The sequence below is a fragment of the Vulpes vulpes genome, chromosome 12, assembly GCF_048418805.1.
Source record: "Vulpes vulpes isolate BD-2025 chromosome 12, VulVul3, whole genome shotgun sequence".
Classification (NCBI taxonomy): Eukaryota; Metazoa; Chordata; class Mammalia; order Carnivora; family Canidae; genus Vulpes; species Vulpes vulpes.
The window spans coordinates 18,598,216-18,625,959 of NC_132791.1; the positions used below are offsets into that span (position 1 = coordinate 18,598,216).

Here is a 27,744-nt window from a genome sequence, read left to right on the forward strand (position 1 = left end):
GGCAGGGTGGGGCAGGGCAAGAGGCAGGGATGAGGCTGCTCCAGAGTGAGGAGTAGCACGTGTGGCACTTTAGCCGGGGAAGAGCTGAAGGAATGTTGGAAGACAGGCCACCTCCCTGCTCTGGCACCATTCCTCCGTTAATGCAGCCCAAGAGCCATCAACACGTTGTTAATCTCTATGGAGTTTGCAACAGACAGGAAACTGCAAATGCCTCTCTGGAGTGGGAAGTTGTTTAGTGTCTTTAGATCTGCCCCTCCACCTCCCGAGCCCCTCCACCTGAGTTGTTACTGGAGAGAGTCCCCCCAACTCCAGTGTGGATTCCTGGTGGTAAGTATAAATGGACTCTTCCACCAGGTGGCCCACCAGGTGCCTTCCTCCAGTGGTGCCATGTAGCCCATTTCATCCTCTGAGAGGACGTTCAGGCACTATTCCACTCTTCATATTTTTTAGATGTCTTAAGTTTTTTTCCCTGAGATAAGTTAGATCATCTGAAAGCCTCACCCCTTGGCCCCTTGCCCAGAAATGTCTCCAGAGATTATGTTTTAATGGATGTATGAGAAATAGACTTTATTTTCTGCCCACCCCTGTTGGTTACATAACTTTTTGTTACTCAAAGCCCCTTCTGCAATCAGACCTACATAATTAGATTCCCTTTACAATATAGCTCCAGAGAAAGTTTCTTTTTCCCTATGCATTAGCATGGTTTCCATTATATTGAAAATTACTCGTGTAATAGGATCTATGTAATCCTTGTAGAATTCAGCTCTAAAAAATGTCTCTACTGTTACTTTCCTACATTTTCTTTCCTCAGATAAAAAGAATTATATAACTATTGTATTTCTCTTTTTGCCTTTGCTGCTAGGAAACTCAGAGCTACTAATTAAAGTAAGTCTTCTAATCTGGGCTTTGACATAGTTTTCCTCTTCTCTGTTGTTTAAAATTAACTTTTTCTATTTTTATGATTTTATGATGTGTTAGACATTAATGGTTTCCTTTAACCAGTGTTCAAAATAGGTAAGCGTCTAAATTATAAGTTAACTATTATCTCACTTGGCTGCATCTTGTCAAATAATATAACCTATGTACAAGCATATTCTAATGAAAGGAGATTGTGTCAAAAAATACATTCAGGAAACGAACTGGAGAAACCATTCGGTTCAGTAATCGCCTGATATTCTTTTTTTTTAAAAAAAGATTTTATTTATTCATTTGAGAGAGATACACAGAGAGAGACAGAGACAGAAAGAGCAGGGGGTGAAGGAGAAGGAGAGAAGCAGACTTTCTGCTGAGCAAGGAGCCTGACTTGAGACTCAATCCCAGGACCCTGGCATCATGACCCGTGCCAAAAGCAAATGCTTAACTGACTGAGCCATCCAGGTGCCCTGATCACCTGATATTCTTAACAATATGCTGTAGTCTTGGGGAGCTATCTAAAAATTCAGATTTCTGGGTTCCTCTCAGCATAACTGAATGAGATACTTCAAGACAGGGTCTGAGGACTCTGATTTTCCCCCTAGAGGATATTACAGCCAACCCCATCCAGGTCTCTTAGAAACCACTGCCCTAAATCAAAGGACACAAGAGTGGGCTTTCTGTCAAAGGCTCCAGCAGGAAAATGGAGACATGAAGTGCTTTTCAAAGACTCCCCTAGGAAGAATTAGAAATTAGTATTCAAAATAGGAGCCTCCTGAATCTGGTTTTTGTACTTTGCTGAAGACAAGCACCACCACAATGGTGGAATATTCACAAAGTATGGCTTCTATCATGTTTACGAATCAGCCTAAAGTGAATCTGAGGAGGAACAGAATCGGCGAGGGTGGTCAGAGTGTGTCCATGCTTCCCGGACCTCTAGAAGCCCAAAGTCCCACTGAGTAGATCAGCTCTCTGTTTCCACCCTAAAGTTTAGTGGTTTAAAACAAAAAGCATTTCTTTAGCTCATGAACCTGTGGGTCAGCATTTCAGTCTGGACTTAGCTAGTCAGTCCTTCTGGTCTGGAGTGAGGGGGATCACTTACACATTCAGCTGTTTGCTGGGGTGACCAGGATGACTGGGCCATGTGTGCCCACAACAAGTTTAGATGTGTTCTCATGGCAACAACCAAAGACATGAGTTGAAAACCAACCATGTTGTTTAAGCAAGTCAGCACACCCACTGCAGGAAAACACAGAGTTACATGGGAGGAGTTGAGATGACACCACTAACATAGTTAGTCTGCTATACTGAGAACATAGGGAATAGTTCAGATATTTCTGAGCATCTCAAATAATCATATTAATCTGTCCCCAACCCCCAACAAATATTGCTGCCCATAAGGTCAAGAGTATCATGTTTCTTTGCTTTGATATATCTGTTTAGTAGGGATTTACTAAGTGTCTCCTGTTTTAATCAGAAGCTTTATTATTGAATGTCTTTCTTTATTAAAAAGCAGAAAGAAGAATTTATTAACAATATAGGGAATATAGGGAACTAATTGACAAAGTCTTTCAAAATCTAAGAGAGGAGACTTCTTGTTCCACTCTGGGATGTAGTTAGAAGTAGCATTAAAGGGTTAGCAGAAGGAGAGGTGTACCCATTTCCTAGCATTAGAACTGTTTCTCTTAGCTTCTACTATCCAATCAAGATGTCCAGTCTTACCAAAAATTACAAGACATACAAAAGGGCACGAAAATCTGCACTCTCAAGAAACACAGCGTCATTGGGATCTGACTCAGATATGACACAAGAGTGGGAATTACCTGACGCTGTATTTTTAAAAACTACAATTAATTGTTAAATACTCTAATGGAAAATTTGAGCATGAAACGTCATAAATTGTTTCAGCAGATAGGTGGAAACTCTAAGAAAGAATCAAATGAAAACTCTAGAAATAGAAAACATGTAACAGAGATAAGGCATGCTCTTCAGTACACTAGACACAGCCAAGGAAAGAATCCACGAAGTTGAAGACAGGGAAATAGAAGTCACTTGAACTGAAACACAGAGGAAAAAAGAAGTTAAAAACAAGAACAACAACCAAAAACAGTTGTGGGATAATATCAAGTGCTCCCACATACAAGTAGTAAGGATCCCTGAAGAAAAAGAGAGAAAGATAGAAGGAATATCTTAAAATAATGCCTGAAAGTTTCCCCAAATTAATGATAGATGCCACATCACAGATCCAAGATGTTCAGAAAACACTATAAACACTATAGGATAAATGTCATAAAGAATACACCTAGCCATATTCTAGTTAAGCTACAAAATAACTCTCAAAATTCAACAATAAGAGGAACATCTGGGTAGCTTAGTTGGTTGTGTGTCCGACTCTTATTCTTAGCTCAGGTCTTGATCTCAGGGTCATGAGTTCAAGCTCTGCTTTAGGCTCCACCCTGGACATGAAGCCTACTTAAAAACATATTTTTTAAAACTCAACAATAAGAAAACAATCAACAAATTATAAAAATATATTGTGCAAAGTGTCTGGCTATTTCATCAAAAATATGCAAATGGTGAAACATACGAAAAAATGTTGAACATTAGCTATTGGGGAAATGCAAATTAAAACCACAGCAGGAGCACCTGGATGGCACAGTCGGTAAAGCATCTGCCTTTGGCTCAGGTCATGATTCCAGGGTCCTGGGATCCAGCCCCACATGGTTCCCTGCTCAGTGGGGAATCTGCTTCTCCCTCTCCCACTCCTCCTGCTTGTGCATGCTCTTTCTCTTTCTCTGTCAAATAAATAAGTAAAATCTTTAAAAAAAAAAAATAAAACCCACAAAAAGATATCAGTATAAATTGGGAAAAAATATAAAGTTATAGGTGCTAGTGAGCACAGGGAGCTACTGGCACTCAGTTGCCAGTGGAAATGCAAAACAGTATGGCCACCTTGAAAAAGTTTGGCAGTTTCCATCAGGCTCCAGCTCAGTGAGGAGTCTACTTGTCCTTCTCCCTCTGCCCCTCAACCATGCTCGTGTTCTCTCTCTCGTTCTGCTCTCTCTCTCTCTCTCAAATAAATAAATAAAATCCTTTTTTTAAAAAAGGGAAAAAAAGTTTTGCAATTTCTTATAAAACTAAATATACACTTATCATACGAACTGGCTATCTCCCTTTCTCCTAGGTACTTACCCAAGTGTATTTCCAAAGATTTATTTTATTTTTTACTTATTTGAGAAAGAGAGAGCACAAGCATTGGGGAGGGAAAATCAGGCCCAGGACCCTGGGGATCATGACCTGAGCCAAAGGCAGACACTTAATCAACTGAGCCACCCAGGCGCCACTCAGATGCATTTTCAAAAACCATTTGTGCCAAAATCTATTTGTGAATGTTTAGAGCAATTTTCTCCATCATCATGCCAGAGTGGAGACATGTCATCAACAGGCAAATGGATAAACTAACTGTGGCACATCCATATGATGGGACATTGCTCAGTAGTGGAAAGCAACTTGAACGGATCTTCAAGGCAGTTTGCTGCACCAGACCCAAAAATCTACAGATTGTATAATTCCATTTATGCAACGTTTTAGAAAGGACAAGACTGTAGGGATGGAACATAGATCATTTATTTCCATGGGTTGGGATGAGGAAGAGATTGACTAGAAAAGGATAGGCCAAGGGAATCTCAGAGGTGATGGACTGTTCAGTATGTTGCACAACTCAGCATTTATCAAAACCCAGAGAATTATACACAACAGTTATTTTTGCGGTATACAAATTTTAAGAAACAGTATCAACCAGGAACCAAAGATGGAAGCAGACCATGACAACAGATCTAGCTATATTACAGATGACTGACACCACCACACGTTGGAGAGTGGGGCGGGGGAGAGACTATGTCGGGTGGATATGGTAAGGCCAAATAAAGACAAATAACCATACCCAAACTCTGTATTCTAGTTGATATATTTTTTTCTCATAGGGATATGGGTTAAATTTTGAAACCATTTTACATGTAGATACTTTTTGTATACGTATATATGCTTTACATATATACTGGGGCTGAACAAATAAGTAAATAAAATGAGCCCCGTTTTTAACTGTCAGAGATTGAATCAAATAAGAAATGCTAGAACAAACCCCATGGATGTTGGACTGTTGTCAGAGGTGTCAGTGTGAATCAGTATGAACGCATGCTTGTCAATATGTGTGCTTATATGTATACAGATATAGTAGTAAGTGTGGCTACATATATACTTGGCTTACTGTGCTTTATTTCCTTGCTCTGTCCACTGAAATCACCTAGAAGCAGTGACATCCCAGTAGCCATGAGCAACCTAGTACCCAGATTTTGGTTTCTAAATACCACTCTCCAATAAAAGGGACCACAGCCTTGGAGAAGTGCTTTATTCCAGTACTGGATCAGTGAAAATATAGGATGAGCCTGAGGCATTTTAATGGTGTCAGAAAGAATTTTTAAAAGGTGGGCATGTCAAAAGGACATAGGAGCCAACCTGAAAGATCTCAGTGGCCAAAACTGGGACAATTTGAACAATAAAATAAATAGCAAGCTATTAGATTATAGCCCAAAGAATAAAATAAATATCCATGAGCCCATACTGATAAGGAATAAATAACTGAATAAACAGGGAAAAGGAACAACTCTTCCTTACAGAATTCCAAATAATAAATGGGAAAGAAAGAAGGGAAATAGCAGATCTTGTATCATTAGAACATCACAGTAGTAATTGTTATAGACAAGATCAACTGAAGAATGCTAAAATTACTGGGAGAAACATGGTTTAGCTCAAAGCCTCCTGCTCCCCAAGTACTTTTTCATTATAGAGGGCAAAGGTCATAACTTCATCATGGGGAAACTGGACAGATGCCACCTTAACTAATGATGAAAGGCAACATTATCTGTAATAAGAAATGGGTGCTTGGAGACTCCTGGCATGATGCAGTAAGAATGGCTCATTCCCCCTGGGGCCATTAACCCCCAAGTCCACAAGCAAATCTAATTATGAGAAAATAGAAAACAGACCCAAACTGAGGGACACTCTGTGAGCACCCCGACTCTCTGACAGCGTCGAGGTCCTGAAAGGTAAGAGGGATCTGTCACAGGTTGGAGGAGGTCAAGGGGACACGATAAGTCAGTGCAACATGGGATCCTGGACCAGAATTGGGCTGTTAAGTGGAACAACAGTGAGATCTGAGTGAAGTCCGCAGGTTAGCCAGTAGTATTATAAGACTGTTAATTTCTTAGTTTTGATGATTGTGCTACGGTTATGTAAGCTATTAACGTCAGGGGAAAGGATACACAGGAATGCTCTGTTCTATCTTTGCAACTCTTCTAAAATCTAAAATTATTTAAAAATCAAAAGGCGCCTTTTTTTTTAAAGCTAAATGACACGCATACAAAGAAGGGAAAAATGATGTGTTCTTTGGTGAAAGGTTGGCAATGACTGGTTTAGATGAAGGAACATTAGGAGCGGAAAGGGACTTCATGTATTTATGAGCCACACTTGCACTGAGAGCTGGATTAGCTGAGAGGTAAGGGGACTTGGCCAAGGACACAGCACCGGTAGCTGTATGGGCAGGACCAGCACCTGGTGTCCTGGCTCCTCACGTGCCACGTTTTCCACCTCACCCTCTGCCTCTCTGCTCCAGGGGAGGATCTTCCTGTGACTGTTCTGACAGTCCTGTTCCTGCTTTGCATGGGTTTTGCAGCAGATTTCATAGTCCTGGTTAGAAATCTCGCTGAGTCAGATGTCGCTCGTGTTCCCTGTTGGTGTCTGTCTTAATTGCTTCTACCCTCCAGGTGATGGCTTACATTATTCGTCTTGTTCTTTTCAGCAGAAACTGGAGACGAGCAAAAGGCCTCCGTCTGGAACTTCCACTACCTCCAAAAGCACCTCCCCTACACTCACACCCTCCCCTTCACCCAAGGGACACACGGCTGAGTCCTCAGTGTCATCCTCTTCATCCCATCGGCAGTCCAAGAGCAGCGGGGGCTCCAGCAGTGGCACCATCACTGATGAGGGTGAGTCCCCCAAAGTCCTGAAATGCCACGCCTTCCTCTTTACCATTGTGACCTGGCAGGTACTCTTAAATTCTACAGCCATCCTCAGTCAGGTTTTTAAAATTTCCAACAAAAATACCTATCCCTTTTCTTCCCTGAATCTGCCTTGTATTTTTATCTTTACTGTGCTGATGGTATGGTAAGCTCCCTTAAATAGTTTTTGAATTATATGTTCAAGGTGAGTTTTGTTTGTTTACACAAACATGTACTTGTAGAAATACATCTCCAAGACCAGTTATGGACCTTTCCCTGGACCTTGTATAAGTCAGAAGTCTATCATTGGCAAGTAATGCAGTCTTCACTCAAACTGGTTTAAACAAAAGCAAACAACAGAATTTGTTGGCTCTCATAATGGAAGTGTCTAGGGTGTACTTCAGGCATGTGTAGGTCCAGGTACTTTGGGAGTGTTTCTCTCCATATCTCAGGTAGGCTGTCTCTAAGCAGTGGCAAAGTTGTCCCTCAGAAACTTCAAGCTTGCTTACTTTTGCTGCTAACTTGGTAACACCAGCAGAAAGAGTGCTACTTTCTTAGCAGGTCCAGCGAACTTCTGGAGTAAACGTAGTTGGCCTGCCTTGGCTCTATTTACAATGACGGGTCATTTGCCCATGCTTGATGTGTGTCCATGGCAGTGGAATGTGTTGATTGGTCAGCCGCAGGTCATGTGTCTGCTTTTGTAGCTGGGGTCAGAGTCTACGGAGAGAAGTGGCTCCTCAGAGGAAAATCACAGTGCTATTTCCAGAAGGAGAGGATGAATGGTGGGCAAGCAGAAGCAGTAACTGTCCCCTATAACCAGAACTTTGGAACCTAGGCGTGTGAATTGGCAGTCCCTTCCGTGGAGATGATGCAGAAGGGAAGATTGACAGGGCAGGAGTGGAGGCTCAGCTGCAAGGCCCCAGATAAAGATAGGGAGAGATAAAGACAAAGGGAGAGGAAGAAGCCTGTCCTTTAAACTGCCCTCTGTGGTCCAGGGGTAGGAATAGAGGGGGGAGAGGGAGTAGAGCTTTGGTGAGAGATGCGGCCCAGGCAGGTGCCAATCGAGTAGTATGTCAGAGAGGGGAGAGAAATTTCAGGTGTGCGAGGGCCTCACGATCCTGCAAGGGCAACTGGCTGCAGCTGCCAGGAAGGGGGCTGAGCACGCTCTGCCCAGCAGGTTAGATAAGCTGAGAGCAGCTACCCAGGCTGTGGTCTGGACTGATAAATGCATGCTGCCATTGGCATCTTCTTTATTTGGGGGCTGCTTTTATTGTTTTGTGATATCTAATGCCATCATTAATAACAGCTTCAGAGAGTCACTAGCAAACCCCATTCTCCCCTAACTGTGTTTTCTGTGTGGAGTGTAAGGTTTCCTGCCCATGAATTCTCCTACCTTGGAGGCTTTTAGGAATGTAAACTCCTAGAGGTTCAGTTAGGTACTCATACCCCACCTTTCTCTAAGACAGAGTTGAGACTGTATCTGTATGCACTGTCTGTGCCCATGCTTTTCCTTCTCCTTCATTTTTTTTTTTAAGATTTTATTTATTTATTCATGAGAGAGAGAGGCAGAGACACAGGCAGAGGGAGAAGCAGGCTCCATACAGGGAGCCTGATATGGGACTCGATCCCGGGACTCCAGGATCAGGCCTTGGGCCAAAGGCAGCACTAAACCACTGAACCACCCAGGGATCCCCTCCTTCATTGTTTTAAAAAGGATCGCAAAGCCCTAGTTGAGATAAAAATAAAAGAGGACCTGACAGCAATTTCTTTTTAATTTCTCTGGCGTAGAAAGCCTAGTTTTCTGTTCGAGTTCTGTGTCCTGAAGCAACAAGACCTCTGTCCTATGGGCATGAGATTGTCACTGGACAGAGCTGCAACCTGTACCCCAAACATTTACAACATTCTTGTGGGAAACATGTGGCCCCAGTCAAGGACCGCCTACAGGCCTCTGCCTGCCCCATCTTTCCACCTGCTGTCCTCTCTAGACTCTCTAAGTAGTGGTGAAGCCTGTGCACTGGGTGCCTTAACTTGTGCTGGGTGTTAGGATAGCTCACGGTCAGGCCAGGGATTCGGACGCATGCAACATAATAGCATTATATGATTTTGACACAAATGGGATCAAATCTGTTTTATCAGCAAACACGGAGTTGCCATGGCAGACTTCACCAAAGAACAAGCATTGAGGCCAGGCCAGAGGGCTGAGAAGAGGCAGGGCAGTGGCTGGCCAGAGTCAGTTGTTGAATTTACAGGAAATGTACAAGCCAGCGATTAAACACAACTATTAAAAGTCATTACAAGAAAACACTACCACCTAGATATAGAATAATTACAGGTATTATATGTGTAATATCTGTATATTACATATAAACATATTCACTTACATATAATATATAAAAATACATAAGCTATATATTTACATATTTTATAAAATATATAAAATATATTATATAATATAAATATACCTGAAAACAAAATATACATAAAGCATATGTAAATATACATAAAATCAATATAAAACATAAAGCAGGGCAGCCCGGGTGCCCCAGCAGTTTAGCACTGCCTTCAGCCCAGGGCATGATCCTGGAGACCTGGAATCGAGTCCCATGTCAGGTACCCTGCATGGAGCCTGCTTCTCCCTCTGCCTGTGTCTCTGTTTCTCTCTCTCTCTCTGTCTCTCTCTGTCTCTCATGAATAAATAAATAAAAATCTTAAAAAAAAATAAAGCATATATAACATAAAATCTATAAATATAAAAATTTAATATATAATATATAAATTATATATAAATGTATATAAGCAAATGTATATTAAAAACATATATAAAAAAATAAAAACATAAAAACATATATAAAAGAATCCAAAGAAAAGAAATAAAAAGTCAAATTATGTGAATTTACATAATGACACTAATCATATTAAATTAGGGGTATGTGGTATTTAAAACAAATTGTATTATTAACTACTTTAGTACATTCTACTAATATCTGTGCTCTTTATGCGATAGGAATACTATATAACGGTGCATTACTATGCACATCCCTTCCCAGTTCCACTTCCAGGAACATGGGTTGTGTTGGCATCTTGAAATCAGCCAGGAAGGTGTATTGACTCCATGATGTCAGCAAGTGCCCCTGATCAGGGTTTGGTTTATTGTTTGAAAGACCATTATGATGTAATCTAGACAATGATGGAGAGAATGTGCATTTTGCAGGCGAAGGTTAAAAGTGTGTCTGTTACATTGTGACTAACACAAAAAAATTGAGAAAATCTTCTCCCAGGATTTTAAAACCATTATCTCACTCGGCAGAGTTGCTCACGTGCAGGTCCAATATGCGTCTTCACTGTTCCATTTCATCTTACATGTTCCCATAAACAAAACTATCCGCCAACACCCATGTTGGAACTATACTCACTGGCGAGGGATTCAAGAGGAGGGCAAAAATCAGTGAGAGCATTCAGTGAGGTGCCTGGAATGCCATGCAAGCATTGGCTAGATGGAATTTATAAGAAACGATATCGTGTAGTATATTCTGATACGTAAATTGTGTGCTACACACCCCTTATCTTAATAAAATCTGCAACAAACTTATGCACCTACCTATCTACTACCTATGTACATACATATATTTTCCCTTGGAGAGCCAGTTGTTAGCCATTTACCAGCATGCTGCTGTGGAGGGAGCCCCAGGAGCAAAGGTTGGGCATCATGCAACTGTCGGCGGATTCTGTGTGGACCAGGGACTCCATTCATCTCATACATCCTAGCTCAGTAGCACTCTTCTGTGAGTCCTCACCCAGTCCTTCAAGCTGGTCGGCCGTCCTCCCTGTCCCCACACCCCCTTGGTGATACCCCTCATCATGCAGTTGTCACCAGTGATGACAGAGAGGTGTCAGAAGGGGTCGGGTGCATAGCACAGGCCTGGGAGCTGGACCACTTGGTGTGAATTCCTGCTCTGCCACAGACGGGCAGTATGATCTCATCCAAGATGTGGTAGCCAGCCTTGTGACGCCTGGCTTCCCCATCTGTAAATGGGGACAATGATAGGATGGATCTCAGGGGGTTGTTGGAAAGAGCAAATGGGTTATCCGTGTGCAGAGTGTCTGATGGTGCATCAGCCTCATCATTTTTATCTTCCCAGCCACACTGAGCTCCTTCACAGCACAGACCTTTCCATCTGTGCACTCCCAACATGTAGTAGGCATGTTGCTAGCTGCTGTTGAATGAATGAATTACAAAAGGAACTCAGGCCCCCTAACCTCCAGTCCACTCTTCTGTGAATTGCACTCACTGCCCCAGGACCTTTGCACTTGCTTTCCTTCTGCCTAAATACTGCCTGGTGATCTTTCCCTTGGTATTGCACAGTTCACTCCTTCATTTACTGCTCAAATGGTACTTTATAAAGGAGACCTTCGTTATCCGCCCTTTATAATAAACAACATTCTCCCATTCCCTGTCATCTACCCGTACCCTGCTCCATTCTTCCTTGCTGCCTTTGGCCTGGCAGTCTGCTTATCTGTTTTGGTCTCTGTTGAGTCCCTAATGCCTTGTCTGGTAAATCCCTGTCGAATGTGTGAATGGATATTTTTTCAAGCCAGCCCCCCCTCCCCTTTCTTGCTGATGCTATTCTTGTCTCCTTTCTTCACCCTCCTCCTCTGAAATCTTGCTATCCAGAATCTTCTGTTTTCCCCTGCTCTGGGCCCCTCTGGCTCTGCTGTTCCACTCGGGTGTATCCATCCTTCCTTTGGGAAGCTCACAGCCTCCTCACACTGAGCCAAACTCCAGTTCTGGTCTGAAGCCACCTACTTGTTCTCTTAAGTTTTTTTCTCTGCCTCGCTGACAACTTACTGGCATTAGCATTTGCCGCAGGTGCGGCCACCAGTATCAAGAAATCACAATTAAAAGCCATTCTTGGACAGAAAGTAGAGTTTTAGTACCAGCAGCTAGAACTCCGAGAACTTGGGGGTTGCAGCCATTAGAGGGTCACCTGGCCACGGATCTCCCCATCTTCTGTTTCCACTACCCAGTTTGGGATTTGGGGAGATGCCAAGGGCGTGCACGGAGGGGAAGTGTGGCTGACAGGTGGCTCAGACCCACCCCCCAGCTGCATCCCCATGAGTGGAGCTTAGATCTGCTTTCTGTGTTGGGGTTTCTTGTGACATTTCATTTGAAATAAGACTGCCACTGCTTTATGAGTTTGAAGACCACTGTTCTGATGCATTTTGCCAAATTCTAAAATATCTTTTCACATCTTTCCCTCTCAAAGATGAACTGACTGGAATCCTTAAGAAATTATCCCTTGAGAAATATCAGCCCATTTTTGAGGAGCAAGAGGTAAGGGTGTTATTTTTGAACGTCCATCTGAATCTTACTGTAAAAAATATATCATCTTAAATATATGGGTTTTCATCCTGCAAGCTTCGATTGATCTTTTTCACTGAGACAGCTGAGGAAATGGAGTTTGTGTTCAGCACATTTAGTTCAGTTCATCACAGTGAAATCCTGGGGGCCTTATGGCTTGTTTTGTTGTAATAGAATTTTGTAATTTTGAGCACTTCTCCCCCTAGTAAAGTTTGTGTCTGTCCTGCACACACTTTTGTTGAAGGGGATCAACTGGCAGGCTTTTAGATTTAAAGTGGGTCAAAAGCAAATCCTAATGAATCTGTGCTAAGTGTCTGGATGTAGGGTCTGTGTTAATCCAACAGAGTTCCTTTTGCTTAAAAGCGCTCACAATCACATTTAAAAAAAAAATTACTGTTCTGCAGTTTGGCAGTTTCTCAAAATGTTAAACATAGAATTACCATGTGACCCAGCAAGCCCACTCCTGGGTATATGCCCAAGAGAACTGAAAACATATGTCCCCACAAAAAACTTGTACACGAATGTTCACAGCAGCATTATTCACAATAGCCAACAAGTGGGAAACAACCCAAATGTCCATCAATTGATGAATGGCCAGATGCGTTATCACTGTACCATGGAATATAATTCGGCCATAAAAATGAATGAAGTGCTGACACGCGCTACAACACGGATGAACCTGGAACACATTATGCCAAGTGGAAGAAGCCAGACACAAAAGGCCACATATGGTATGATTCCATTTATATAAATGTCCAGAATAAGCAAATCTGTAGAGACAGAAAGTAATTAGTGGTTGCCAGGGAGTGGGGGGAGGAGTGACTGCTTATATGGGTGTGGGTTTCTTTTTGGAGTGATGAAAATGTTCTAAAATTGAGTGTGATGGTTGCACAACTCTGAATATACTAAAAATCACTGAATTGTACACTTTATTTAATTAAACATTTTTTTTCATTTGCAGAGTTGACCCACGATGTCACATTAATTTTAGGTGTACAACTCAGTGATTCGACAGGCTAATCTTTCATACTGTGTTCACCACAAGTAGAGCCACCCTCCTTCCCGTTACATCACTATTGCAATACCACTGACTGTGTTCCTTGTGAGTTGTACACTCTAAATGAGTGGACATTGTCGTTAGGTGAATTATATCTCAATAAGTTTTTGAAAAACTTACCATTTTGGCCAAATAAAGCTCCTCTGCAGGGCCACTAGCCACCAGGGTATAATTACTGGTTTAGAATATTCTGGTGCCTGGTCAAGTATATGACAACTGTCATAATTTCGGTAGCAATCCTGAGAATCACTCACTGTCCCTGACAAGCTTGAGATGCTACTGAAGAGTTTGTATTTTGTTTTCAGCAGCAGAGTGCAGTGGCTTTCTTCTTCTTTTGCTTTCTTGCTGTGTCCAGCATGTCCTTCTTGCCTCTTTGGCATTTTCAACCTTAGCAGTGATGTTTCTCGTTGCCAAGAAATCTTTCCTGTGTGCTACTGGCAGCCTGCTTTTGTTTGCTGTGTCCTGTGCCCTCTTGGAGTACACAGGGAACACATCTCAAGGTGTGCCTCTGTTTCTTGAGGTGTCTTTGTTTCACAAGGCAGCATTTGTCATGAGTTCTTGGCTGCGTCCCCGTTTTGCAGCTGGCGTGCCTGGGGGCACACCTGCCCTTTGCCATTCTCTGGTTCTCACAGTTGTCCCTTGTAGTGAACTGAAGTATGTTCCAGATGAAATTTGATGCTTTTGGAGGTTTTTTTTTTGGGGGGGGGGGGTGTTTTTGTTTTTGTTTTTGTTTGTTGGTTTTTTTTTGTTTGTTTGTTTTTTGTTTTTTTTGCTTTTGGAATTTTGAAGGGAAGGGAGACCATGCAGATTTGCTGTGGTCTTCACTCACCCACTTGAAAGTCTCCATAGCCTTTGGGATCAGGGAGGGTGCTGAGGCCTCAGGCAGCACTTGGGGAGGGTTGGGAGCCACTGGCTGGAGGATTTCTGAGTGTATTGGCTGGTGTGAGGTTTAGCAGATGCAGTGCCCTTGTCAGGAGCCAGCTGAGCTGTCATGCCTCCCCAACCCCCCCAGCCCCACCCAAGTGCTTAGCTCCTCTCTGGACAACATATAAGCTAGGGTAGCAGTGTGTGAGAGTTGCTGTCTATCCATACAGAGATCCCGTGTGCCCTCGAAGGCTTTCATGGGACTCAGGTTTTTTGTTTTTGTTTTTTTGGGGGGGACTCAGGTTTTAAAACCATTGATTGCCCCTGCCCTCACCTCCACACCCATCCCCACAGGTACAGAGCACTGGTTAGTCCCTTAAGAAACTCCTTAAAATACCTGACATGCAGTTAGTGCTTTTTCCTCATTTCCAGGGCTCATAAATATTTCTCCCTATTATTTTATGCTTTTAGTCCTTGCTGAGAATTTGAATAAGAATGAAGTTAATACATTTTCTCATCTTGCCATACTGAAACTAAAGACAGACTAATTTAAATTTTCAACTCTCTACCTGCATCAGGATGGATTTGGTTACATATATTGAAAAATCCCCAAATAATAGTATCTTAAACAAAAGAGAAGGTTATTTTCCCCACAGCAAGTATTCAGGGGAGTCATCTAAACTCTGTCTGGCTCTGTGCTCTACCGTCACTAAAGTGTATGGTTCATCCTCCAAGTCTAGTATGGCTGCTAGCGCTCCAACCATTACATCCATATTCCAGGCAGCCGGATGGAAGGAGATAGCGGGAAGACACATGCTCTCCTTTTTAAGAGACTTCCTCAAAGTATCATAAACCCTCTTATATCTCATTAGCCGGAAGTCTGTCAGTTGCCATACTCATATGCAAGGGAAACTCAGAAATACAGTGCCTTAGCTTCATGGAAATGTGCCTGGCTGACAACTAGGATGCTTTACTAAAAAAAAAAAAAAAAAAAAAAAAAAAGGAGAAGAAGAAGAAGAAGAAAGAAAAGAAAAGAAAAAAAGTAGGGCATGAATATTGAAAGGACACAGATGTTTCTGCCTCATTCTGCTAACCCTTCAGAAGTACTCACGTGAGGAGAATTTCGTCTCTGGTGCTCTCCACCTAAAACGAGCTGTGAGGATTTGGCAGCCCCCAGGGGTGACAAAGGTCAGGGATCGAGAAGGTCAGTGCAGGTGGGGAAGCAACAGAATCCTGGTGGATGCGCTCGTTCAGGCAGCAGCAAACACAGCTCAGGTCCCTGCCCCCTACCCGGTCCCCTTCCAGAGCCTGACCCCAGCAAGCAGAAACACCCAGAGCATTCTGGGAGCCCAGGGAAGGGGGTCTGCGGAGTGAGGGCCAGGGGACACCTCAGCCAAGCCTCAGCTGAGCTTTGAGGGGCGGGAGCAGGGCTGGCGGGCCTCTGGGAAGAGGAGCAGACGTGCGCAGAGACCATCAGCGCTCGGGCCTGGCTCGTCCGGAGCAGAGAGCAGAGCCCGCGCAGGCAGGGCCCGGCCGGCCTGGCCGCGCTCCTGTGTGGACGTCGGGAGGCAGCCCCGTGGCCTCTGTGTGGGGCGGGCCAGGCTTGTGGGGGAGTGAGGGGCAGACTCAGGGAGAGACCCCAGCTCCTGGGCAAGAGGGCAGAGAGGTGCTGAGGAGCTGGCCATGGGGGCAGGGGGCAGGACAGCGGACAGCGGGCACGGGGGAGGCGCAGGCCTGTCTGTCAAAGCCCTGTCGTCTGTTCTTCCAGACCCGCAGCCCCGGGTGAGCCGTAAAGTCCCGGAGCCATGCCGGGAGGCACCTCGGGCTTGGGGCAGGGGGAGCGGCCCCTACCCACCGACTCAGCCTGCTTCAGGTTCTTTCAATCTGGGACAGTAAAATGACTATTAAAACACAGAGGGAATGATAGGGGACATTTTTCCAGAAAAAAAAATACCTCTACCTCCATCAATTGTTTTGAAGACATTTTTTTTTTTTTTAATTTACTCATGAGAGACAGAGACACGGAGAGAGGCAGAGACACAGGCAGAGGGAGAAGCAGGCTCCATGCAGGGAGCCCGACGTGGGACTCGATCCTGAGTCTCCAGGATCAGGCCCTGGGCCGAAGGCGGTGCTAAACCGCTGGGCCACCCAGGCTGCCCTGAATGCCTACTTTTAAAGTGAAGAACTGAGGATTTCCAATAAGTTACAAAAGTTTTCTTTTAAATTGTTGCAATATTATGTCACATAAAACTATCATGTTTTTATAATTTAGCTTGTAAAGCTCCAGGTAGAACCCACAACCACCCATAAGTTAGGTTGGGGGAGGGTTCGTACATTTCAGGTGGGAGACTGAGGCAAGGCCCGTGCCCAGGTGCAGGCGGAGCCTGAGGCCCTGTCTGGCTGTGTCCACGCAGCACCGTGGGGGGCAGCGCCACCTCCTCTCCCGAGCCCAGGCCGGACGGGGGGCTGTGGGCAGCCCAGCTCACTTCCACCTCTCCCAGGTGACTGCCCTTTGGAGTCTAATTTGCGAGGACCCATACGGGGGACATAACTGCTTAATTCTTAGGGAACATCAAGTCGCATTAGCACGGAGGCCGCTGCCCTGCGGAAACGGCGAGAGGGCGGCCGAGCAGCCGCGGCACCGAGGGGTGATGTGGCCCCGCAGGGAAGAGCAGGGGCTCTGGGACCCGCTGCCCGGGCTCCAGGCTTGGCTTCCACGGACCGGCCCCTTAACTTTGCAGACTGAATCTCTCCGTACCTCAGTTTCCCTGTCCCCCAACAGGGGAGATTAGCAATCACACCTTCTGTCATCAGGTTTGAACGACTCAGTCTGTGTAAAATACTCATGGCATGAGCTTCTGCATCCTCCCCTCGTCACCTCGCGGTGAGGCCCTAGGACAGACGTGGGGTGCACACTGCAGCGTGAGGCTGGCACCGGCCACGTCTGACCCTCAGAGGACGGGCGCCGCCACCTAGCAGCCACACAGCTGGGCGGCCCGTGCACCCTTCGCCTGGAGCTGAGGCCAAGCTGGGAGGACAGAAATGTTAGGGTTTCCCCTGTAGCAGCCGAGGGCCACGCGGCTTTGAGGCGCCCTTGTTCTCAGCCCTTCTCCGCTTCCGTTCTCCGTGGCCCTTCTTCCTTTATCGCTTCTGCTTATTGATTTGCTCACTGCGTCTTCCCACAGTCTGCCCCTCCCTTGTCCTCTGGTGGGGAGCGTGCCGAGTCCTGCCACATATGCACATTTGCTGTGAGGTTTCCAGGATTGCTGGAAACGCAGCAGCACTGGGATCAACTATCTATCTTCCTTCTTTCCTTTCTTTCCTTCTTTCTTTCTTTCTAAAGATTGTATTTATTATTTACTTATTTATTTATTTATTAGAGCAAGTGTAAGCAGGGGGAGCAGCAGAGGAAGAGGGAGCAGCAGACTCCCCAGTGAGCAGGGAGCCGGATGCAGGGCTCCACCCCAGGACCCTGGGGTTATGACCGGAGCCCAAGGCAGGCACCCTTGGGATCAGCTTTCTACTAGCAGACTTGGATTTGCAGCACGCCGGCCACTCAGACTATGGTCTCAGAGACTCCTCTCCCTTGCTCAGTGGTCAGGGTCTTTCCACAATGCACCTGTCCTGGAATTCCCGGGCCTAGAGCCGAGGAGAGTTAGTCCTTAATAATACTTTGAACTAAACTCTCATGGTAAAATCAGGAATTGGAAGTAGTAAGCCATAATTAATTCACTGCTAATAAGCACGCATGGCCCATAATCATATTTCCATTGTGGTTGGGAAGAAAGAGGTGTGCGTCAAGCCGATGGCAGCGAGCCCCCCTTCTGTTTTCCCAGGTGGATATGGAGGCATTCCTCACGCTCACGGACGGCGACCTGAAGGAGCTGGGTATTAAGACCGATGGGTCCAGGCAGCAGATTTTGGCAGCGATTTCTGAACTGAATGCAGGCAAGGTACTGTTCTCCATCTTCTTCTCCTGTTTCAGACGGCAGAGAGCATCACTAGGATCCTGAGCCCTCTGTGATCCCAGGGACGTTTGGGGTCCGATTGCATATCCTCTGGCACATCTGGCAGAGGACGGCCCCATGGGCACACTTCTCCACACTGAGTGCTCACTACCCCCCCCCCCCCCCTCCCGCTCCTTTTCCAGACCTCTCCTCCCTTAGGTGCCGCTAAAACCCTCCCTGTGGTACTTTCAATCCACGAAAGTGGATTGGCTGAGTGTCGCCCTCTGGTGACAGTGGAAGCAGAGCTTGTGGTGAGGAGGGGCCTTGGAGTCAGGCCCTCCTGGGCGTGAGCCCACTCCTCCCCTTACTCACCATGTCCCCTATGAGCCATCACCTCCCCTTGCTCTCCTCATCCACTGCGGATGGTGGGGAGGCGACGGGGTCGTTGCCAGGACCAAAATGCCTACCAGCGCCCCTGGCACGCACAGACCCGTCAATCACTGTTGTTATTGTTGGCACCCCGCTTCTTGTCCACTGTGAAGTTTCTGTTTCATCAGCTTTAAACCAAAGATTAACAACGCACCCCCCGCCAAGGGCACACATGCGAAAAACAATTGGAAAAAAATGCACAAGAAGCAAACCACCACTCACTTTGCAAACCTTAGAGCACGGCTGGGGTTGGGCTGTTCCAGCTCCTTTGCTTTCTCCTTTTTTCCCTAATGTGGGATGGACTTTTCTGCCTCACTGCCACAACCTAGAGGACTTGCTTACCTGTTGCTTTTTCACGCTTTGCCCGTCTGGGGAGGCAATCACACCCTGCGTCCTGGGATTTGCCATTACAAGTAGCGCCTTAATGGCTCTCTCTGCCTCGTTCCTTTTTCTTCTGTTGTTTTGTTCCTCAGGCTGTGCTCCTTGATACGAGGTTATGTCAGAGAGCATGACCGGTCCTACGGTTCTGTCTGTGTATTGCCGGGTATGCATAGAAATATTGAACAGACTTAGAGTGCCAGCAGCAAATAAATATTCATGTAGCACTTTATCATTCACAAGACACTTCACATACGTTTCCCCAGTTAATCCGAGGAGGCTGCATCCTCACCGTTCCCGTGTCCAGCTGGCGAGGGAGCAGAGCCTCAGGGTGGGAGGCGGGCCGGCAAGTGAGGCAGGACCTGCACCCGGGTCTTCTTCGTATGTTCCCACACGCCGTGCTGTGTGGAGGTGGCTCCTGCCAGCCCCAGCGGGGCTGGGGGTGGTTGTGTCTGTTGCTGTCACCATTATGATCATTTTATCTGTTGATCGGCTATAAGGTGGTCCTTCAGGGTGATTTAATTGGCAGTGCTTCCAACACGTGTGTTTTATCTTGAGTTTTTACTGTCTGTTCTTTTTCTTCTGTAAGTGGCCTGTTGCTAAACACTGCTCATCTGTTCTGTGGGCCCGGGCTGCCTCACTTTACAGACAGGGAAGCTGAGGCTCAGAGATGGAGAGTGAGCCCTGATACCCAGACCAGACCGTTTCTGCTCTGCTATCAGATGTGAGGGGCAGGGGAGGGGGTGAGGCAGGCACAGGGGTTGCTGGAAGTTGCTGGAAATGGACCAGTCTTGGCTGGTAGTGAAGCCCCAGGGTGGCTCATGGGGCCTCAATCAACCAGAACAAGCCGTACAGTCTTTGGAGCGTTAGATCTAGTCATGAAAAATAGCCCATGAAAAATAGTCTTGGAAAAATAGCCATGTCCCAAGCATTATATGGGTGTTGAGCACCGAGGATACCTTGTGCCCAGCACTGCTCTGAGCATGTCACATCATTCATTTAACTTCACAAAAGCCACTGAGGCCAGATCCAGTTTGTAGGTGGAGGAACTGAGGCACAGAGATTAAGGAACTTGACTGAGATCACACAACTGGTAAGTGGCAGAGTCAGAATTGGAACCCAGAGTTTGTATGCTGACCACTATGCTGCCCTGCCTCAGTGTGAGCCACAAGTGCATATAAAAGAGAGCTCCTGACCTTGAGTGGGGGCTGGAAAGGCAAGGTTCTGGAAGACATCCCCATGGAGGTGGCAGGAGGGCTGGGATCTAAAGAAAGATGGAAACCTTCAGATAGAAAGGTAGAAGAGTGCAGACTAGGCAGGAGGAAGCACATGTGCAAAGGCCCTGTGGTGAGAGGATGTGCCATGCATTTCAAGAACTAAGGAAGTGCTGGACCTGAGAACAAGAGGTATGGTGTGAGGGAAGGCCAGAGGAGACAGATGAGGGCCCCGGTGGTTGAGGGTGACCCAGTCAAGTAAGGGCAAGGGCTTTGTAGAGGGAGTAGGTGAGTGATGGTAGGGGGATTTGGCTCAAGGGTTACAGGACCCTTTCTGCTCTTGTCCTCCAGAGGCCAGACATGTGAGCCAAGGAGAAGATGGAGGTGGGGGAAGCCAAGCCAGTCAAGGAAAGACAGGAAAGTTTCTAGTTGTAGGGCCAGTGAGGATCATGGAGGGTGTGAGAAGACTGGCCAGGAGCTGGGTGCCACTAGAGTGTGACTAGATGGTAGGGAGTGGGGTAGGGTGTGGTAGATGGTAGCTGCTGATGCTTCCAGAACCTCTCCTCTGCCCTCAGTGGCCATGGCCTTTGTGGCCCAGGATCACAGAAAGAAGACAGACTGGGCTGGTTTGCAAATCTTAGGAAACTTAACTGCCATGATCAGAGTGGATGATGTGCCATCTCAATCCCACTCCAAAGGAGAACATTTTTCTTAACATTTGCACAAACTGGGACCTTTTTTCATTTTCTCTAAAATTCATTGCCCCCATACTCTGTTTCTGTAACAGTCTGTCTCCTGTACCAAATAAGGCCCAGCATAGAGAAGCAGAAGCGTCGACAGCTACTGGTTCTTAGTTCAGGCTGCATACCAGAGGACCATCTACCGGGTGGCTTGTGGGCAACAGGAATTGTTTCTCACTGCACGGAGGCTGACCATTTCAGATCAGGGTCCCAGCGTGGTTGAGATCTGTGAGGGTCCTCTTCCCAGCTGCAGACTGCCCACTCCTCATTGTGTCCTCACACGGCGGAGAGCAGGGAAGCAAGGTGTCCCCTCTGTCGTCTTAGAAAGACTCCGCTGCCGTCACAAGAGTCCCACCCTGGTGACCTCATCCAAGCTCCGTCACCTCCCAAATGCCCTCACCCCTCACGCCATCACGTTGGGGGCAGGGTTTCCACATATGAATGCGAGGTGTGGGGACACATTCCTCTGTTGCATTGGTCTTCTTCGGGGGCACCGGCTGACTAGCTCCCAACCAAGAGACCTGGATGCTTCTGACCTGCTAGATCGAGGGGACAGCTCTGTCCCACTCCCATCCCTCCCACAGGCAGCATCCACCCTCAAAGTCAGGCTGTTCCACATGGAAGCATGCAGAGGGAGGGTCTGAACTACAAAAGTCCTGTGGAAGTGAGGACCGTGCATCACAGTGTGCCATGGAGCAAAAGCATGATCGGGAGAAGCTAAATATTACAAAAGCAGTTTATCCTCTGCACTACTTAGGGTTACCATTGCAGATATTTGCTACTTTTTAAGGCAAAGAAGTTCTCAGGCCGAGCGTGGCTTCCAGGAGCCCTTTGGATGGCCTTTGGATGCCCTGGGCCTCAGCTGTTCTGGGCCAGACCCGCTGGCCAGACTTTAGGGCATCCTGCCTCTTTCTTGATTGTCTCAGGACACCCACTCCGCCTTCAGCATTCACACTCTTTTGCAACCCAACCTCAGCCAGTGGAGTGCCCAATGGTTCCAATGCTCTGGACATATTCGAGAACCCAGACCGGTACCCATAAGAGAGGGGAGGCCCAGCTTTCCTTGTCCACCAGTGTCTTCATGGCTGTGGACCCAATTTAGGGTTCACCAGCAGCATTTTTAAAAACAATAGCGTAGAAAATATCAATATTCTTTGCGGGTAGGAGGGTAAAATTTGTTTCGGTTGTATATATTTACACATAACGAGGTGATCTAAAATGTGTTTCTTACACAATCAAAAATAGTTTGAACATTTTAGCTTAAAACGTTTTGTGTTTTGTTCTGTTTTGTTGGTGAATATGAACCAAAAACCTGGCTCCACCATAAGAATTCCAGCAAAGCAGTCCTCTAAGCCATGGGCCTTCCGGCTGAACCTCCCCACTCCAGTATTCCAGCTGTGATGTGTACTCGGGTCCACTTATTAGTTTATTAGTTTCAAACAAGTTTGTACGTTGGAGAAGGTCAACCAGAAATTTCACCTTTAGTTGTTCCTAAGCCATCGTTTCTGTGTATTGCCATTTTGTGTGTGTGTGTGTGTGCACGTTCAAAGCAGTGCACGTTCATTTTACTAAATTTGCACAGTGCCAAAAAGGTGAAAAGAGTTTTTAAAGGAATCACGATCCAACCACCCAGAGGCCAGTGCTGTTCACATTTGGGAAGATCACTGCAGTGTTTTGTGCCAAATGTTTTTCTCTCTGTGGCTGAGATAAATTTGGATCTATAATTTTACATCCTTCTTTCTTCATTTAACATTAAATATATGCAGTTACCCATGTCATTAAAAACTCTTTTTAATATAATACATTTGCATGGATGTACTAAAATTACCTTATTTTAAATCCCTACTAGTTGGATATGTAGATATCCGAACTTTCTATTAATAGTGCTGCAGTGGGCAACTTTGTGTATAAGTCTAATTATCTCCTCAGAATAGATGTCTAAAAGTGGAATTGTGGAGTCAAAGAGTCTAAATCAAGGTATATGGCACTTCTTCCTGAATTACTTTCCAGAAAGAGCCAGTGAACATCCCCACCAGCTGTGGGCGTGTGACTCCAGTGTCAGTGAATCCCCGCCAGTCCTGAGTACTCTCAGTTTACTTTCAAATTTTTATTAGTTTGGGAGACTAAAGAGTGTGCCTCATTTTAATTTCCATTTCTTTAGGTACTGGATAGACCGAACACTTTTTTTCTACTTTTCATGGCCTTTCACTTTTTTCCTTTTAAGAATTATCAGGCAGGTCCTTTGAAACTCAGGGGCTTCTAAGGGGCAGATATTGTCATCATCTTCAGTCAGCTGTGGACACGAACAATGATGGTTTTCATTATCCACAGCTCTCTCCTAAGTAGGAGGCATTGCTGGAACCCTGGCTCACCCTGACCCTATCTCTCAGGCAGTTCAGGCTAAGGTAGCATTTAACAGTGACCTTGCCGTCACCCTCCTGTTTATTTGTTAGCCCCCTGCAGTTTGTAGGTTGTCACCCCATTCATTATCTCTGGTGGAGCCCCCTCACAGCCTCAGTGTGTCCTCCTATCCCCATTTTACAGATAGGAAACCCAGCAGCATAGGGTCCTGCCTGGGATGCCACTGAGAGGGAGCCGTAGACTAGGGAGTCACGGTCCTCTGACCCCGAATCCAGTGCTCTGCCCTCTGCCCTGTTGGACTCCAGGGGAGGTCTTTTTTTTTTTTTTTTAAGATTTTTTTTTTAATTTTTATTTATTTATGATAGATGATAGTCACAGAGAGAGAGAGAGAGAGAGGCAGAGACACAGGCAGAGGGAGAAGCAGGCTCCATGCACCGGGAGCCCGACGTGGGATTCGATCCCGGGTCTCCAGGATTGCGCCCTGGGCCAAAGGCAGGCGCCAAACCGCTGCGCCACCCAGGGATCCCCCAGGGGAGGTCTTTTTCTGGCTTATTTAACTTACTTGGAAGGATTGGCATGCCGGGAGGTCTTACTGCCTGTTCAGGTATCCAGGAGGCCTTGATGGGAGATGAGGTCCCCGCTCTCAGGGCTCATGGAGGAACTGTCTGGGGTATGGAGAGTCCACAAATTGTACAAAGAAGAGACAATTTGTAATCCGAGCTCATTCTGTGGACTTATTTTTTCCCTGTCTACTCTTAGAGAACAATCTGCCAGAGATTATTCATTTTTAATCTGCTTTACATTTGGAGTGCATTTGTTGGTTTTAAAAAATATGTGTTTAGTCCACACTGCTGTCCTCTGAGGACAGGACCTGTCAGCCTCCTGCTGCTCACACAGGGTCTGATGTCACCAGCCACCTTTTGAGTACTATTATTATCCCCATTTTATAGATAAGGAAATGAAGGCTCAGAGAGATAAAGTGTCTTGCCTCAGGGTCACCCAGATAGTAAATGGGACGAATGGGATTTGAACCCAGGCTGTTTGATTCCAGTCTCTGCTCTTAACCTCTGTGTGTCATTGCCTCTCAGCCGGGCATTCAGTGAAGATGTTCTCTGGGCTGAAAGAAACATCCACCCTCTCCCTCTTTTCCCATCTCAAAACATGTGCGTTGAGGGGGTAGGGATGGGGGGAATGTTGCAGGGATAGAGTGAGAAGTGAATCACTGTGAAGAGCAACCTGACATCTTTTGGGCAAGAGGGAGTAAGGCAGTTCAAACTCTCCCTGTGTAGCAGAAAGAAGTTCAGCTCCCACTCAAATTCCCTGGAAATCTGAGAGCTAGAAAGACACACAGAGTGAGTCTGGAGGAAACCTCCCTTGCAGGCCATGTGACCTGGGGCAAGTCGGTCCTGCTCCCTGGGCTCTGTGTCCTGTCCCTGTCTGAGGGATTGGACCCCTGCATCTTAGGGACCCTCTCCAGCCTTGATGTGCTGTGACCGTGGGTACTGGGGGACATTCTGAGTCAGCATGTTTTTATTAAACTCAGTACTCTTATAATTAGATAATTTATTTTCCCCAAGACACCCATGGGTTTCTCAAGTATGAGTCGAGCATTAACAATACTATGTCAGTTGAACTAATAGTTAAAATATTTAACAAGACTTTGTGTCTGTTTTCAATTTCCTCCACAGGGACGCGAGAGACAAATTTTACAGGAAACCATTCACAACTTCCACTCTTCCTTTGAGAGCAGCGCCAGCAATACCAGGGCCCCTGGAAACAATCCCTGTACATGATCTCCCCTCCTGTGGTCACCAGCCTGAGCTTTCTGAATCCCAGTATTGTCCTGTCATAGCAGTGCTCCAGCCACCGTCAGTTCTTCCCCATTCCCTGAAACATGCCACGCTTGGACACACCACCATGCCTTTGTCACATTCCCTTTGCCCAGAATGCCTGTCTTCTCTTCCCTGCTGTAGTAGTTGGTGACCCTTGTTGCTGTCACGCAAACGCAGTAGACTTAGCCTCACATGAAGTCCTGTATGGCTGCTTCTGCTTGGCAGGTGGCTTCCCGCTGTGATTTGGGGACCCAGTTCCTTCCACCTCATGGCCCTGTCATCCCCAGGGGCCTCAGCATCTGGCTGGCAGTTTCTGGCTGGCAGAAATGGGAAATGCATGGTGGAGAAGGCACAGCCATTCTTAACTACCTTCCTCTTGACTGCTAGTGTTCCATCCACTCCTGTTCACGTTCCATTGACCACCAGTAGTCACAAGGCCCCACCTGGCTGCAGAGGAGGCTGGGAAATGCAATCTTTGTTCAGGCAGTGGCTGTCCAGCTGCAAGTCTGCACTTAGCTGGGGCTGCACATGTTCTAGAGGAATCTAAGCCTTCCCTGGCATGTCTTCCTGTAAAACTTCTAACTTGTTCTTTGGTATACAAGTCGCCTACCCAGTGAAGCCTTTCTTGACTCCCTTACATAGAATTAACTTTTCGGCCCACACGGTCCCTTACTGCTTGTTTGTAACTCTGTTCTAATGCTTGGCTGCACCTACAGCATACAACATACAAGTGTTCAGGACATGTATGTTGAATGCATTTTTCTTCATTGCAACAGCAACCTTTTCTGTAGGAAAAAAGAGTAGGCCCACTGTGTGATCTTGGATTCCCTTCTCCTCTCTGGCCTTCAGTGTCCTCACCTGCAAGATCAGGGGTTGGGCAGGATGATGCTGTGATAGTCTACGCACCTCACCCCATGTCACTGTAGGGCTTCCTGCGCTTCAAGTGGGAGCAGAAGACCCTAATACATTACATTGTGGAAGGATTTTGGTGCTCAAACTTTCTAGACAAAGGAACCAAGTGTTTGGAATTTCTTGTACACCCCATCAATGCTATGTTCCTCAGAAGGGAATTGGTGCTTATAGTTCTCTGCGGTGTCATATTACTTTAGTGGGCTCCGACTTCGAAAACCCAGTAGCTTTTGGAAGTGTTTTCAAATGAGTAATTTGGCCAACACTTGCTGCATTTCTGTAATGTGCTGGGTGCTGGGGATACAGAGGCAAACTAGAGCCAGCCCACCCTTGGGGACCTTGATAGGCACGAGAAGACATGAGTGGACAGTCCCAACCTCGAGAGACAGCATGGCACAGGGGAGCTTGTGCTCTGGACTCGGGCTCCAAGATCACCTGCAGCCCCATGCCTGGCCAGCTGCGTGGCCTGGGACAGGTCACTTAACCTCTTGCTCGGAGCTGAGAGCCACCGTGCAGAAAGCATTGGGTCTGCGCAAAGTCCGCAGTTGACCGCAGCCTTCACAGAGTTCCCATCTTTGCCACGAGCCCTGCAGGCCACATGATGATCTCCTTGGGAGGTGTGGTCTCTCGTGTCCCTCCCCAGCCACGAAGGTCTGCTCCCCCTCCATGGCTTCTCAAGGCAGCCATGACCACGTCGCCCAGAGCCACCTCATGCTCACCCTCCACCTGTTGAGCCAGCTCGTCCTCCATCCTCTCAGCCTCCCACCAGCCCCAGCCGCCTTGCACCGTGACTGGAGAGGGCGGTTTCTCTCTAGCCGTCACTGACAGGCTTCTTTATAAAGGTCCCTCAAGGCCAGGCCTTTAAGGAAGACATGGTCATTGAACACCTACTGCGTGCATCAGCCTGACCTCCCCACCACCCCAGGGAATCCTGTGCACTCGGGAGACCCAGAGGGAAGCTGCGTGCTGGTTACACAGCCCGGGTGGGCAGAGCTGGCCAAGAACTGGACTGGCGGGCTCCCGGGCCCACGCCTCTTCCACTGATCCACGTAGCCTCCTGGACCTGGAAGCGCCCGGGGTTCTCACTGTTGTACTCGTGGCTTCGGGGGTTGGTTATCAATAGGCCGTGGGTTGTTTGCCCCTGAAATACATTGGCCCCCGAGTTATGTGCTTTGAGTTCTTGTGTCTGCTGCTTGCTGCTGTCCTGTTTTTTTTCTTTTTTTTCATGAGCCCGATATTTGTGCAGCTTCCTGTCAGGTAAGTTTATTTGAACATCCATCATACACAAAGAGCTATGCTGGAGGGGGTCTGCTTTCCACAGTGCAAGCTCCCCTGATCTCATCCGATGACCCGAGATGACCAGCAGGGCTGATTCCCATTTTGCAGATGGAAAAACTGAGGCTCAGGGAGGCACCTCTCTTGTCTTTTTCACTGGACTCAAGTGGTTCTTTCCTTCCAGGCAGTTTGTGTGCTGCCTGGTGAGATGCCTGGCACCCTTTCCAGGCCGTGTTCTCTCCCCTTCCTGGTGACCCCCCACCACCCCACGTGTACCTTCTGCCTGCCTGCAAGAGGCTGTTCTCCATAGTGTTTCCCTTGCTCCATGACCTTAGCCAGCATTCCCAAAGTGTGTTCCTTGGAACACTAGTTCCATAGGATATTAATGGGTTTTTCATCAAGAAAAAGGCA

General features: G+C 46.6%; 1 protein-coding gene across 7 annotated transcripts in view; it reads left to right on the forward strand.

Moving 5' to 3' along the window:
• The window catches only part of ANKS6 (ankyrin repeat and sterile alpha motif domain containing 6), a 48,021-nt gene extending 20,787 nt beyond the window's left edge, over positions 1-27,234 (forward strand). The window contains exons 12-16 of one of the 7 annotated variants that reach the window (XR_011995483.1): positions 863-885; positions 6,770-6,956; positions 12,233-12,300; positions 18,085-18,201; positions 25,006-27,234. Coding sequence is in view for 2 of the 7 variants with exons in the window: in XM_072727868.1 (XP_072583969.1) it covers positions 6,770-6,956; positions 12,233-12,300; positions 18,085-18,201; positions 25,006-25,110 (477 nt within the window). In the remaining 5 variants the exon portion in view is untranslated. Of the gene's footprint in view, positions 1-862; positions 886-6,769; positions 6,957-12,232; positions 12,301-12,876; positions 13,059-18,084; positions 18,202-25,005 lie in introns of all 7 variants that reach the window. The other 6 variants (XR_011995480.1, XR_011995481.1, XR_011995484.1 and 3 more) reach the window with 6 other exon arrangements.
• Positions 27,235-27,744: the final 510 nt, after the last annotated feature.